We start from the raw sequence: 16,269 nt of genomic DNA, 5'->3' as shown, positions 1-16,269 counted from the left end.
TAAACTACTTACACAAACATTCAGCCATGTGCAAACAGCTAGTTCCAAAATACCTGCACAGATGTCCTGCTTTCAAGTTAGGACAGAGTTAATTTCTTCTCAGCAGCTGTTACAGTGCTGTGTTTTGGATTCAGAGTAAGAACAGTGCTGAAAACACACTTATGGTTTGGATTTTTGTGAAGCCGTGTTTATCCTAAGTAAAGGATTTTTTTCCTTGTCCCACACTTGGCCAGTGAGAGGGCATGCAAAAGAAACTGGGAGGGAGCACACCTGGGACAGACAACCCAAAAGGACCAAAGGGATATTCCACACCATGGAACATCAGGCCCAGTAAATAAACCGGGGCAAGTACCCTAAAGGGAGGCCAATCTGGGTTTAGGAAGGGAGCTCTGGCATCAGTTAGTGGGTGGTGAACAGCTGCAATGTGCATCACTTTTTTTCCCCCTTTTTATTATCATTATTATAATTTACCATTATTATTGTATTTTACTTTGTTTTCAATTATTAAAATTCCTTTATCTCAAAATATAAGTTTTACTTTGATTCTTCTCCCCATTCCACTGGGGTGAGGGGAACAGAAATGGGGTTGAGCAAGCCCCACAAATGGGGCTGGCAGAATTTCCAGCTAGGCTTAAACCATGACAACAGAGAAGCAGCAGTAAGAGGTACATACTTCAGACCTACAGTTTAACTACTTTCAATAGAGCTAAGATTTGGGGGTTTGGTTTCAGTCTTGGGTTTCCCCTCATCACAAGAATATAACAAAACTAGAACAACCTCAAAGACGTAGGCTGCCATACCAGCATAAGAATGTTTCATACTGGTTCATCATCTCTCCCCAAATCCTACATCGATAAAGTAAACCAGAAGACGTGCCTCACGCTGCATTCACGCTCAGGGAATGTACCAATGTAATTACAGCACTTTAAGTGGCTACAAGAGCACAAACCAGCACATGTCTTTTCCTGAAAATATACACACACTTAAGATGTGCTTACACCAGGTCAGATTTGTAGGGAAGTTGTATAATTTCACTTGACAGCTGGAAAAACCAGACAAGCGCTTGGATATGTCAATCTTTAATCAATGTATTCCTAACATTCCTAGCATTTCAACTGCTCTGTTTCTGATTTGTTAACAAGGACGTAAAGAATAAAAGAAAAAAGGGAAGGGGGTAACTGACATCTGTCTTAACTGCTATCAGGTCCTTCTCATCCTCAGAAAGGCAGAAAACTAGTAACTTTAAATTTAATTTTAAACCTTAACAAACTATTCCTGTCTCCAGATATATAAGGCTATAGAGAGTCTGTAAAACTAGCAGACCTCTGAACTGCTTTAATAGAGCCTTTTTTACTAGGGCTGATACAGAAAACCATTAAAACTGGGACAGAGCTTGTGTGCTCTGTGTCCCTTGTCATCCTGAGCAAGCAGAGCCCAGTACAGTGAACTATCTGAGCCAGAGACCCTGAAACACCCTTTGCTTTGGCCTGCTGCCACCTGTGACATACTGCATTACAGCTGGTGCTTCTGCTCCGCCTTGGCACACCAGGAATGGGGGTTCATAGGGCAGCACGGCCCAACATTCAGTCAGTGGTAAAGTGTACTCAAGTGCTCAGGGGAAAAATAAAAAAAAGCCAAACCAAACCAGCCACAGTCTAGGTACCAGCAGCTGCATGTGAACACAGGACAGGAAAAGGTGAATGAGGTAATTCTGACCATCTTAAACCAGCACGGTGATAACACTCCCAGGCAGAAGGAGACGGCACAGCAGAGGCTTCCAAGGTACCAACAAAAGTTTGAAGCTGAGATAATGTGGGCTCAGATCATGCACACCCCATGACTATTCTCACTTCACAGTGATGGATTAGTCTTATTTCTTGTCTCAGCCCAATTAGTAATAAGCACACTTTCACACAACAATAATGCCAATGGTCCCTGTGAGATTTGCAAGAGTTTTTACAATGAAAAGCTTTACACAAACACTTGGTATTTAAGTATTTCCCAAGCTAGAGGATGGAAAAGGATGTTCTGCCTTATAATAAAAAACAAACCCTGTTACGGGCTCAGACATGGATGGGAATGAGCCTTAATTATCTGTCTCCAAGCAGCAAGAATACCAGAGAGACTTTGCCACCTTCAAAGTGAATGATAGCAAGCAATGAATTTATGACAGGGAGGACAGGACTCCCTGTAAGTATACAGAAGACATTAAAAGGGTTTCTTTGTATGCATGTGGGAGGAAATTTAGATTACAAAAAGCAAGCAGAAGTTTGCAGACCTGGCATCTTTTTCATAAACACAATCTCAAAGACAGTCTTCTTGCAGTTCCTACCCAGCTCTAAGTCCTCACACAGCAACTGTGGTGCCACCTATAAGTTGTACAGCTAGATCAGGGTGAGAGAAATCTTTTGAAATAAACCAAGTATCCGAAACATGCCTCTTTTCACCATTTGTTTCAATTTACTTATTCCTGCAAAGTCTGCAGTTTTGTGATCTGCTCTGAATCTGGAAAAGATATGCTTCTGGCCTAAATCTGCTAACACTAAAAGAAGCTTCAGAATAATGGGCTGATACAAACAAACAAGCAAAATCCCAAATCCCAAAAAACCCTGGCCAAAAACACCCCGTTCCTTTGTGTTCACCATCCACAAAGCTTCTATCAGTTTGGTTTTTAGACTCAATCCTCAATTTCCTCACCTAATATTCAAAAGGCATCACTACTCATCTGTGTGGGGCAGTTTGAAGATAGGCAGCGTAAAGAGGTGTGTGGAATAAGCATCTTCCAGGGATCACCACTCCCCAGGAGCAGTCTCTAGTATGTGACAGGATAATGGGAGAACACAGAAACCCTGAGGATCTCAAAGGTGTGTAAATGAACAACACCTTACCAAGTACATAACCAGGTGACAACAGTTAATTACAGACCCCAGGCAGACATTTTTAGCCTACTACTCCAGATACAGAACAAATTGAGAGGTGTTCCTGACACAAAACTTACTTTGGGATTTTAGGCTGATCTGGGGACAATAGTTCCATGTATTACTCACAACCCACTGCTGCCAGCTGGTCACATTTTTCAGTTATTGGCTCAGTTCTTTGTGTCAGAACACCACAAACTTGTTACTCAATCCCTACCCATGTGGAAAAATTAATCCTTGGTCCTTCATCCTCCCTCCTAACACCTGCCAGACTTAGTTCCCATTAGAGGTACAAAATCATTCATTGTATCATTTGGGAAAAAAAAAAAACCAAACAAAAATCAAAACAAAACAGGCACACGCCCAAAAACTGTAAACAAATCAAATTAAGCTAGCAAGCGGAAACTCACTCCATTGCATAAGGAACAGGAAGCAAGCAAAATGCTCTGCTGACCTAGTGGTAATACTGCATTGCTAAGCACCCTAATCTGGGAAAGTTTGATTTAATCCTCCTCCCATTTCTTCCTAATCAGCATTTTCCCCTCCCCCTGCCCTGCTGCCATTCAGTTCCAAGACTCAGGAGTTATGTGCATTGCTTCAGTTGACACATCCACTAAATCCAGGCAAATTATTTTAACAGGTTTTAATCTATTTCCAAGGCATTTTCCCATGGATACAGCAACATTGATTTCCTTTGTCCTGAAGTGACTGCAAAGCAATACACCACTGCAAAAGAAAAACTACAATACATTCCTGAATCCACATCTCTTCCATATTATTTTGACATTTCAGAATTCATCCCACATTTATGGAGTGGGACAGCTATCAATGAGATGATATATCATGCAAAAACTCAAAAAAATCCTGAACAGAAACTGAAGCCTTCTAAATGAATGCAAACTTAACCAGTACTGGGCCCTGCAAATAAATTCATTTGCACTAGATGGTTTTGCTTAACAGGTAAGACATCTCTGCAGCATTAATGGAAAAAAAAGTGTAGCAGCAGGAAGAAAGAAACATATGTAAATTAGTATAATTGAAATCAGTAGTGACTACAGATGTGCTGACTTTTTTTCCCCTTTTCTCTAACCCTGGCTTGCATGACAGCCCTAGGAATAAATTTCTGTAAGTCCAGTTCAAATGGATAGGGTCATGGAAGTGGGTCTTGATTCTAGCATTAATCTACCAGAAATGAAAAACAGCTAGTTTAAAAAATATTGTTTAATTTTCAAGTTATTTCAATACCTGACCCAGCCTTCAAATAAGTCAGTGGGGAAAAAAAAAGTCTGTCTTACTTTCTAAGCTAGAGCCCAGAGTAATGACATGTGGTTGACTCCACCTTCTACATTATCACTTTTATTCACTAAGCTGTTCATATCATCAGAAGAGACTGATTTTTCTCTAACCTCTGTAATAAAAAATCCATGCCATTTACAATTTCCCAGTGAGGCAGTCCATCCAATTTTAGGATCTCTGTATTTAACCAAAATAAACTCTGAGGAATTAATCTGCTGAGATCCAAAGATATTTCTGTAGACAGTTGTGTAACAGACTACAGATTTGAGGGCATGTAAAGGATTAAGTCGAGATATAAATTAACTTCTAAAGACACAGAACTATTCCAGCACACCCTGTTCCAATCCTAGTATAATGAAGCTTTCTACAAAGCAACTTTCCTACTCCAGCTACAGTTGGCATTTTTAAAACTACAAGTAACTGTTGCACAGAACTGCCAAAGGCTGCTTCATATAAACAAGCAAGACACTGGTAAAGGTATTTATCCATGCACTCTGTATGTCCAGAATAACACATAATAAATTTTGGCTTATATCTGGGAAAGCTTAATGCCTCATCAAAGAAAAAAAAGACCCACATATGTGGTTGAAGCGGAAGACCCAGGAGGTAGTTCCAGCCTGTCCACCCCTTCAGAACCAGGCAACACATTAACCTTCAAAATCAGGCACAGCACAGAAAAAACTGGGTCTTGATACAATAGTTTTATGCAGCTGCTTTTACATATGCATATGTTCCTACAAAACAGAATTATCCAGCTATCTAGCAAATGGCACAGTCCTACAGGCTTAGCTTTGCATATTAAATGGCTTGGAAACATGAACCCAGGGCTGCAGAAGCTAAGCCTCACCAGGGTGCTCAGGCTGCACAGCACTTCACAAGATCAGGCTAACATATGGCTTGCCCTGGTGCTGATTCACAGCACGGCATCCCATCCTAACAAATGGGAACAGTTCAGCAAATAATCATCCAATAGCTCCAAAGAATAGAAGCCACCAGTCAAAGCTCTGCTGAAAAACACCAAAAGCATCTACAACAGAATGGTTAGTTCAGTACAGAAAGAACCTCTTCTTGTCAAAACAATTACTACCAGCAGTGTATCCATACATTTATGCTGCCTCAGATCCCCAGATCCTCCTTAGCATAATGTTAACCTGCTTCCAGGCACAGTGACAACTCTGACTTTATAGGCAGTACTAAACCCAACTCCCATACCTTTGTAAATACATTAGTTCTCATGTAGTAATCTTCTTGCTTACCTCTGTCAGCAACATATGGTGAATAAGCCTCAGGAAGGTAAGAGGTATGATGCAAACTTACAAGTATCAAATAATAATACACATAGTATTTCACAGAAGTCAGTGATGACAATTGTAGTTTATAGCAAATGTTTGTCCCATTCTAACACTCTGTTGAAGCTTCTCTATGTTAAATTAGAAGTTTATAAAATGCTAACTTAATTTTTATTCCATCAAAACATTTTAGGAAAAAAAAAAAGTCTTATAATTTGAAAAGCCAACACAATTGTTCCCTTAGACATGAAAAGAAAACAATTAAAAGAAAAGCTGTATCAGTGCTTACTTGCTAGATAAGCAAGAACTCTCAGCACTTGGGGTTAGCTATGCAACATAACAAATACGAAAGTCCACGCATAGCCTAAAGAGCCTGACACCCAACTACTGAGTTACAGCCTCCTGAAGGCAATACACAGGAAAATCAAACAAGCAGCACTGTTGAGAAATGCAGATAAGAGGAATCATAAATTTGCAGAGAGAAGTAACACTTATAAAGCACTACTTAAAAAATAGGTTGACAGATTCAAGCTGTCCTGACACCCATGTAATGTGGTACTTATAAACCAAGACTATTCCATAACTGTCAAAAGTTTTTCTAAGAGTCTGGATGTAAAAAGGCAGTGAGCCACCGTGGTTGTTGCTGCTTTGCCTGTGTGCCTCTGGAATCACAAGACAACTGCTCACAGAGACAGAGATGCTAAACAAGATTATGCTGCTCCCTCTCCAGATATACTGATAAAGACGTGTTTCTTTCTACTCCTCTTCTGACATCACTGCCCCTGTATCTAGACAGGTTTGTCAGGACGCATGAGATGAAATACCTTTACAATGACAAAATACTGCAACTTACTCTCCTTTCACCTGCTCAACTGTTTATCTCTTCTAATAGTCAGCAGAGACACAAGAGTCTCCTAAGTTTCCTGAAGGCATTTTGCTTCAAGTGAAGATTCCCAGATCAGCCATTTCTAGAGCATGATGGAGAACTGGAAATGATAGTAAAGCTCTGAAAACAATTTACTATGAAGGAAGGTAAACTGGGCACACTTTGCTCATACACTATTGCAAGAACCTCAGCATTGTAAATTAAGCAAATTAAATTTTCTAACAGTCCTTGCTTGCTGCTGCATTATAATATTGCTCAGGTAATAAAACATCCAGACTGACAAACACAACATTCACAGAAATCAGCAGTAATGCCAGATGCAACATCAGGGCTTGCACACAAGAAGGAAGCACTATAAGGATAAGCTCTGGAAGGAAGATCTCCTGTTACCACTACTGTGGTAACTATTCCAGGGTATTACAGCACAGCTGGGAGATATACAGCAGGAAGTATGTACTCACACAGGTGTGGTTTATTTGATGAACGTAAAAATGCTTCATTGTATTTAATTGCATTGGTTTGCCAGATGAACCAAACCTCACTCCTCCAGTGCTTCTTTCGGGTTCTGTGACTTCTTAATCAGGGCACCACACACTGCATCTGCTTTGTAGCACCACAGCCTCTTTTGCACTAAAGAGTTACCACCTGATCCCATGTGGTGTGAGTGCCCAGGGAGGTGAGAGCACTGTCCTCATCCTGCAGGGCAACCAGAGGCTTGTAAAGCACTGAGAGCCTTGCAGCCAAGGCAATCTGCTACCCATGCATCACCCAGCTGCAGCCCAGGCAGCAGAGCCACTCCTTACACTCTTTTTAAAGTCTCGCTCGAACACATGTAAGTCTGAAAAGATGCTTAAAAGAATTCCTATTTTCCTAATTTTTTTTAAAATATGGGCAAGTATTTATTTTTTAAACTCCTTTCAAATGCACCGATCCAAGTGCTTAAAGTAGCTTGAGCTGTCACTTTACAAATTTAGTGTGGCTCTCCACACAGAGCAGTGTTTTGACACAGCTATAGACAGCTATATGCATATATCCACACAGTTAATTAACAGCATGCAGTTGGTGCTAATTGCTACTCCCCTGAGACTCTGCACCGAATCTCTTCAGAACCATTAACTATTGTTATTTGATCACAAGCTACAGTGGTTTGAATTACATGAAAATCTGAGTTTTCATCACAAGAAACACCAAATTTCTAGTAAGCTAGCCCAAAAAAGTCTTGAAAACATGGTTAAGACATATGGGAAATGTTAAAAGTTCAGAAAAAACTATGGAAGAAAACAAAATCAACATTTTTTTAAACTGTCATAAGTGTTTTGAGGGGGCATAAACCCTGAATTTTCAGTACTGGAGATTAGTACAACCCACTGATGCTTCGTCTGACTGCCTTGACTCTGATCCCAGTCATTTTATGGCCATTGCTTTAAAGTAGGTCAGTAACTGTAATTCCTATCTTACAGACACGGAAATCAGAGCAGGAGATGACAATGACTTTGCAAAGAGAAAATTTGACTTTGCAGAGTCAAAATTTAAGTCATGAAAATAAAAAGGCAAATTCAGAAAGTGGCTTCTCAATACTCAGCTTTTACAGGGTTGGTAACACCTCCCAATATGCTGCTATTGAGGCCCAGATATCAACAAAAGTACTTTTCCTCTCAAGTTGTGATTAGGCAGCCAAGAAATACCACAGACATTTTTCTTAACTGTCCATAACTAACTTTATGTTTAGTAGGCAATTCAGCATTACTCTTCTATTTCTACATCTCAAAACTGCATCAAACTCCAAAGACCTATTTTAAAGATTATACCAAGTATTCACAAGTGACTGAATACTTATATCAAACTAAAGCAGTGTTCAGGAAAGAAGTGGCGAAAAAGTGCTGGAAAAATGAAGTAGACTCAGTAGTACTGCAAAATAGTGATGGGTAAATGTACTGAGCCAATGAGAAGAAAACAAGAAATGTAATTGTGGTGAAACAGAAATTGAGAAGGCTAAAAAACAAGATGAAAATTAAGAGGCAAAGAAAAGCAGAAAAAATGCTTTTTTTTTCCCTTGAATCACATAGAGCGACCACTTCCTAAAATGCCATCCTAAAATGTCAGCAGCAGCAGAAAGGGACATGTAGCCCTCAAACTGGACATTGAAAATCAGATTTATCTCCTGATTCCCTTCTTCATCCATTTCAATCCCACCCAATCTTTGCTGTCAGATTCCTACCACGCAACACGCCCACAACTCTTTGTTATTACTCTTAAAGCACAATGACTCTACCAAAACGCCTATCCCTGACTTTCAATGCTGATTTCATGCCACCTCTTGAGCCCTTGGCTATGCCCTGCATCATTTCCTATGTACCTAAGCTGTGCTGCAAACCTCTGGCTGCTGTGCATTTGCACAACATCCAAGATGTGAAGACTCTGAAGCTCTCCAAAGCCGGATCTTCCAGGTGTAGGAAGCCAGATCCTGGGCAAATGGTTCTTCCATGTCAAACTATCAGTCACCCAAAGAGCAATCCCACCAAATGGACATATACTTGCTTACAGCAAGACTTACAGTTGAGCTGATTTCTAATAAAGTAGGGATCAGGCACTCTTCAGGAAAATTCAAAATACCCCTGAGCTCCTAATCTCTCTGTGGGCTCTGATTTACCAGCTGAAGAATAGAAAAGTTGTTTCTAGTGAACTCAGGAATTTAACCTACATAAATACTTGCAAAACTTCCATGAGACACCGTGTATGTCTTTAAAGACCGAGATATGGCATTCTGAAATACATAATTTTATGCACATGGGAATCAGCTTCACTGAAAATCACTTAGATTTACATCTTCCAAAGCACTGGATATAATTTCTCTTACAGGTTTTACTTTCAAAGGGATTTAGTCATCTAGGTCACGTAAACACTCTAGAAAATGTTATTTTTTCTGCTCCTGCTCATTTTTTTTCACAACTACTCTAGGCACTTGACTTTAGTATGACCCAAAGTGCACATCTGCTCTGTAATCAAGGGACGTGGGCAGTTCCCTCCATGAGGTGAGTCACAGCATCAAAGTTAGGTGCCTAAAGTCAGTGTGCAGACCTGGGAATCGTGTCTGCATTTTGGCAGGCAATTTGGTCAAGGCTGGCCTCCCAATATACCGTAAGGTAAGGACACAGCACAGTTTTACCCTAATGAATTGTCTGCAGACAAAGTAAAAAACATTTTTTTTTTTTAATGAATACTATTTTTCTGAGCATCAAGGCAGGAAGAGGTTGAACTATCAGATGAAAAACACCCACAACTCCTCTTAAACCACAGAAGTAACATGTACTTAGCAACTCTAATGTAAATAACAGCATCATAATAGCAATTTAACTTCTACTCCAGATTGAACAAAAGAAATACAAATGAAAAATTACCTGGGCACCATAGACTCGTTGCATTGCCTGAAGCAACTGGTTTGTGTATTCTGTAAGGGTTCCTGCATCTTCTTCAAAGACACTGAGCAAAGAACGAGTCTTCAATAAAAGAAAAAAAAAGCAAAGTTTTCAGTCCTAAGTGGAAATATTAAAAAGAATCAAACAACTACGAAGAGATGGTAGTAAAAAGCAATCAGAAATAATATGCCCTCGACTTGCATGATTCTGTTTATTCAGAATCTCTAAACATGTGGAAATAGGTTCCTTTATAATGGATGGTAAACTGAGGCACAAGGATGCAAACTAATGAAATGCTATAGCCACATCTCCACACCCAGGCTCTTGCTCCTACTAATAGACAGTCCTTCCAACATAATTAGGAATGTAAAAAATCCTGAATATCTTCCTGCTGACGACAGTAATTCAAACCATGTTAAGGACTCGGGGTCAAACACCACTGCTTGCTCAATTTACTTCTCCAGTGTCAGACTGCATTGAAAGCACCCCTTTCCACTGAGATAATTTACACTCTGTTATTCACTCCCCACTGTCTTGAGCAACTCTTAAGGGGCCCTGGCCAAAGCAAGCTGATGTCACTGGACTAAACAACTGAATGCTCACACCAAAGAGGCACACAAAGATACACCCACTCAGAGATACCCTGTACTTTCTTCACTCTGCTAACTCATCCTAGCCAGCAAGCAAGAAGGGGAAGGAAGAACTTGTGTTATCTTAAAAGACACAAATTCCCTTGGTTTGTTCAGGTGGAATTGTCAGGAGTAAAGAATTAGGTTGCTGACACAGCTCCCGAGATGGGATAAAAAAGATATTTCAAAATAATGCTGGGCTCCAGAATTTGCTAGATCTTTACAATAATTAAAGAGGAAAGATTGTCCCTTTAACAAACTCATGATCAATTCCTAGTCTTAGCTTTAATAAATCCAGTCTATTTGAGGCTAACTGGAAATGTCTCCCCATCTGTACAGCTAACCCATATGACATTAATGAGCTTAATCTGCCTACCAGAGGGGTATACATAAACTCCAGTACTTTCACAGACATGTCAGTCCTGTAAAAGAGCAAGGCCTTTATTTATCCCCCTCTTATAGTAATGTCTAATGTACCTGAAGTATCCACGTTCGAATTTGGGAAATTTATTTTCAAAGTTTTAAGATACTCCACTATTTTAAAAGAAGGCACATGAATTTTCCAAGGCATTTTTTCTTCTCTGCAAAACTCTCTGCCCAGACTTTTTTCGTCCTGGAAAACTCAACACCAGCATCCTCCAAGAATCCTGGCCTACCATTAACTATCATTTCATCTCTGCTGAGAAGTATCCAAGCCAGAAACTAGTTGCTGCACAGTGGTTAAAATACATGACCTGGGAGTCAGTCTTTGGGCTCTTTTCAGAACCTTCTTCCTCTGAGTAGCTTTAAAAGATCTCAACAGTTCACTTGGCTGATGTGCTGAGCTGCTACAACACCTCCTACCTGAGAGACACCGGCAGTTTGGGAAGCTAGTTTGAGATCCTAGCATGAAAGGGAATATGCATTACAAAGTATTGTTCTCAAATAAAGTGAATATAAAAACCAGAGAATGGAGAGAAGTCCAAGTCAATGAAATTGATACCAAGAACTCAGATGTTTAAAGCACCTTTGTACAGAACTTCCCTGGAAGGACAGTGGCACAATTTTGAGAGTTTTCCACATTAACATATTATTTCAGTAACTGAAAACATACTAATTTTCAAAAATACCTGGTTTCAAATGTTTTATCTTCAATGATATAAAGCAAAAAAATGTCAACAAACTATTTTGTATCTATGCAGTGCTCAATTTGTGTTACAATGGCACCTGGTTTGTGTTACAATGGCATATGAAAAGTACATGGTACAAAGATGGATAAAAAATAAATCTGAGGAAAGCAAAAATTATAAAACTTGGTACAATGTTTATCAAGCCAAATCTCAAGCCAAAATTCAAAGATTATAAAGAAATTGCCTGAAGTAGGCTACAAATCACACACTTCTGCCTGCTGGAAAAGGTTCCCAAATACAGGAATGTCGCTGCATTTGTAAATTTTACTGAATTTTTGTAGACTCAGATTTTTCATTTGTCTAAATATGGTTTGAGGTAGAATAGCTCCGGGAACCAACTACTGAAAGTCTTGGCCTCTGTTATTTGCACATTGTTCAAAAATAATAAAAACAATAAATTATTCAGACAGTTTGGAAGTTATTCTTGGAAAATTTTACATTTAAGTATACCATATGAAATCACTGTAACAAAATACAAGCATGTATGTATTTTCTTAGTTGCTGTTTTCACAAATTTTGGAATAGCAGCTAATTCTTCTGAAATAAACCAGTAATCCAAGTATTAAGCTAACATTTAGGAGGCCCCATTATTCACAACATTATCTCAGCTTCCAGAAGGATAGGAAAAACTTTTCTAGTTTCATGTAAGTACTTCCCTTGATTTTAGTGTGACTGCTGACATAAATTTTTCTTTATTTTGTAGCCAAACACATCAAAATTAAGACATTTCTTATGACCTCTTTCAGCCAGTGTCTGAAGACAAATCAAGACAAAAGTACTGTACTGATGGGGAGAGATTAATCAAGTTCCAGAAACCTGATGAACAAAAAACTTTGGCTAATTCTCCTCGGTCTTGCATGTAAATCACATACTTCTCACAGATTATACAAAGTGAGGTTATATCCCCATTTCACCATCCCTTTGCACTCCTGTGACTGCACAGAGCAGGAGAGAATCAGGCTCCTCCTTGCAGAAGTAACTGATCCTATAAGATGCTATGCTGCTTATTTCTGTGGAACAGAGACTAACTTTTTGCCTTGATTTTGTGAATCTAAAGCTCTCCCCAGTGAAAAAACGTAATAAATATAAAAGACTGAAAAACCCCACTCCTGCTTCCTTGAATAAAAATAATATATTTTAGCAACACTGGGCCATTATAAAAATGTCACTCCCTCTGAAAGCTGCAGAGCTTGAAGAAAAAGCAATGACCAAATCAGGGTAAAACATCCTGGCAATACTCAGTTTTATGCACTGCCTGGTATTCCAGTGATTGCAAAGGAGACATTGACAGACTTCATTTCAGGACACAGGAAAGGCGATGACCTCCAAATTCAGTTCAGGGCATTGTTCAGCTGCTTTCAGTCAGCGTTACATTTTTAATCAGTGAGGGAAGTGTTGACTGAAGAGGTAAATTAGTTCACTTCTCCTGCATGTCAATTTCTTCAGCTTTAGGACTCAGAGGGTAGTTTAACACTAAAAATGTTACTAACTACCCATAATGAATCTAGTACATTCTGGTAAACTGTGGAACATGAAAAAGCTCAGGCTGGTAAGGAACTCTGCAGGTCACCTTGTCCAAACCTCTGCTCCAAGCAGGGCTGACTTTGGTGTAACATCACATTACTCAGCACTTCTTCCAGCCCAGAGTTTAAAATTCCTAAGGATGATTGCAAATACGTCACATCAAACAGATGATGGAAATCCTTCTTACTAGAATGGGATTTCATGAAATTACAAAAAAACAGGATAAAACGAGGCAATTAAGAGAAGAGCCAAGGGTCATTAAGAGGTGCATTTCCAATGTTTCCTTCAAAATGTCTCATGACAGATGTAACACCTTGCAGCAATCTGCTCTATAGCTTACCTATTATTCCTCCTCCTGATCCATCAGCACACGAGTAAGGATTACAACACAGGCTTACCTGAGAGCTCCACCCATACTGATCCACCCTGCCCTCATGTGTTTTTAACCTGCCTCACCAACTACTTTTGTATCTCGCTCTGCACCATAATTTGTCCCCAAAGGCACCTTCCGCATCCCTCAGTAGAATTTCCATTCTTTCCCCTTCCTGTTACTTCTCTCTTCCACTCAACCAGCCCCTGAACACATTAAGTCATGGCATGTTCTTTTCTGTGGGGCTTCCACATTGCCAGGGGTCCCCTGTGCAGCTGCGGCACATCGCGGCTCCCGGCGGCGGGGCACGGGGTGCAGCACTGGGGCGAAAGGATGAACATCCTCCCCCTCCCGCACGCGGGAAGGGAAGGACAGCGACCGCCTCTCCTCGTTCCTCACACCCCTTCAAGGGAAGTCATCTTCGGTGATATCCGCCTCACTTATCCTCATGGAAGCTCCTTTATGGGAACCGCGGCCCTTGCGGGGCAGGCACGCCGGTGGTGACACCCCTCCAGCCCATTTTGTCACCGGGGCCAGGTGACTCACCGCGCACAGGTGTCCCTTTCCCTTCTGGGGAAGCCAGCTCACCGAGCCCTGCCCACCTGTCCTTCCCCGACACACCCTGGCTGTTCAGGGCAACCCTTACAGCCACCGAGCACACATCCAGACGGGACGGTACGAAGAAAAAGCCAGAGCAATTTCACTAAGGGCGGTGTGGAGAACGGGCGCAGTGTCCCCCGCGCTGGGGGACGCTAAGGAACGGAATCTGCCGGCTTTTCCCCCGACGAACGCCCCGCGGGACACCAGACCTCCCCCGCGGTCGCACAGCTGCCGTCCGGCCGCCTGCCTCAGCGCATCCCCGATCCCCGACGGCTCCGACCGCCGAGCTCGCCCCGACCACTTCCTCGCCCACCGCGCCGTTCCCCCGCACCGCCCCCGGCACCCCTGTCCCCGCCACGGGACGCTGCTCCCCAGCCCTCGCCCGCTCTTAGCCCGCCCCAGCCCGGCCAGACCCGCGGACTGTCCGCCGGCACCGAGCACTCAGACGCGTCCCACCGACCGACCGACCGACGGGCTGTCCCGGCAGCGGCCAATACCTGCGGGCTGTCCTGCAGAGCCTCTTCCAGGAGGAGCTTGTCGACGGCGGGCATGTTGGCGCTGCGGCGCGGCGGAGTCCTGGCAGGAGCGGGGTGCGCAGCGTAGGCACGCCCCGGCGGCGGGGCTCGACTGCGTCCGTCCGTCCCTCCTTCTCTCCGTCCGTCCCCGCGGGGGTGGCGGCGGCACTCTGCAGGCACCGGGCACGGCTGGACGACTCCGCTGGCAGGGCCAAGGCCGCTCACTCCGCCCAGTTCCCGTCCGGAGGAGGAAGCGAGTCACGCGAAGGGTCGGTGGGGGAAGGCTTCCTGCCGCCATTAGCTCGACGGGCAGCGGGCTGGAGGGCGCAGAAAGAGGGCGGCTCGTGCCGGCCTCCCGCAGCTCCGCTCCCGGAGAGCAGAGTGGCGAGAGGAGGGATGCAGCAGCGGCCCTGGATGCCCCCTTAGCTGAGAGAGGCTGTGAGGGTGCGTGGGTGTGATAAAAACCAGGGGAAGATCAGCCCCTCCCGCCTGAGCTCGTGGATCTCGGGGAACTCCAGCTGTGGGCGAGCCCTTTGCTGTGCTCTCCTCACGTGCGCGGCAGGGACACTTCTGGCATCAGCACAGCCGCTTGCTTATCAGTGACCCTCCGTTGTAGCGTCTGCGTTTGTTCTTGCCCATGGACAACTGTGCAAGTGAAATTGTGAGACCTTGTGCTCGAGACAGGCAAATCCCCGCACGGCCATAGCCCGTAACAGCATAACCCCACAACACTTGGGGGGTTAGAAGGAATGCATTTTGAGTTACTAGTCCTTCATGTACTGAGCTATGTTTTTGTGGGTCTAGATGCTGTCTGAATTGTGTTGGATGACTTCAGCATTTGGACGTTAATTTGGATGCTTACTTGAACAAATTAATATTTGCAAAGTAAGCACAGCTTGATATGTATTTGATTATTACATCAAATTATGCCTTTGAAGGATGTCCATTGCTTTTAGATGTTTTAGCTTTTCCAAAAGTCCAGGGTTATGGATCTTGCAGGGAAGTTGCTCCATTCTTGTTAGCTGTAGCTTTTGTTGCTCCAGTGTGCCTTTAGATAAAAATGGAGATACTCAAATCCAGAATCTCATTTAAGAGAAAAAAACAACAAAAAAAAACCAAAACAATCCAAACCCCAACAAACAAACAAACTACAAAACCCACAACAACAACAAAACCAAAAACCAAAACAAAACCCGAACAACCAAAACCCACTTCTGAAGACTTCAGGAAGAATCCTGCCAATTAAACAGAATATGCAAACAACCATACTGGCTGTAAGAAGATACCATCTTCGAAGAAATTTCACAATCTTCAGATAACTCATATTGCTGGCCTCTTTTAAAAGAAGAAAAATAATTCTAAAAAATGCAGCTTGTGTTCTAAAATAATTCCAAACATTAATATTGGCCAGCTTTTTGCATCTAAGTGCCAGTGGATTTTTCCACTTCTGTCATTCTTAAGCAATAGCAAACATTTTATATGACAAGGTGATTGCTAATAAAGATTGAGGGTTTTTTTTCCTAATTAAAAGACTTCTTGCAGATTGGCTGGATGATTGCTTAATTATGTATGAGAAAGACCACTGAACCCTGTAATTTTGGCTAAGGTATTTCTGTCTGTCTGACATTGATTGGTATTGCTTCTGAAGCTTGTGATG

At 42.1% G+C, this 16,269-nt stretch overlaps 1 protein-coding gene across 1 annotated transcript in view; it reads right to left on the bottom strand.

Moving 5' to 3' along the window:
- APPL2 (adaptor protein, phosphotyrosine interacting with PH domain and leucine zipper 2) overlaps positions 1–15,443 on the bottom strand; it is a 34,065-nt gene extending 18,622 nt beyond the window's left edge. The window contains exons 1-2 of the mRNA XM_038153299.1: positions 14,595–15,443; positions 9,788–9,886 (exon numbers count right to left, since the gene is read on the bottom strand). Of these exons, the coding sequence (XP_038009227.1) occupies positions 9,788–9,886; positions 14,595–14,648 (153 nt within the window). The 5' untranslated portion in view covers positions 14,649–15,443. The remainder of the gene's footprint in view (positions 1–9,787; positions 9,887–14,594) is intronic.
- Between the last annotated feature and the right edge of the window lie 826 nt (positions 15,444–16,269).

The sequence above is a fragment of the Motacilla alba genome, chromosome 1A (genome assembly GCF_015832195.1).
Source record: "Motacilla alba alba isolate MOTALB_02 chromosome 1A, Motacilla_alba_V1.0_pri, whole genome shotgun sequence".
Lineage (NCBI taxonomy): Eukaryota > Metazoa > Chordata > Aves > Passeriformes > Motacillidae > Motacilla > Motacilla alba.
Note: the sequence above shows the minus strand (reverse complement) of the source record. Positions and strands in the feature narration are given on the sequence as shown.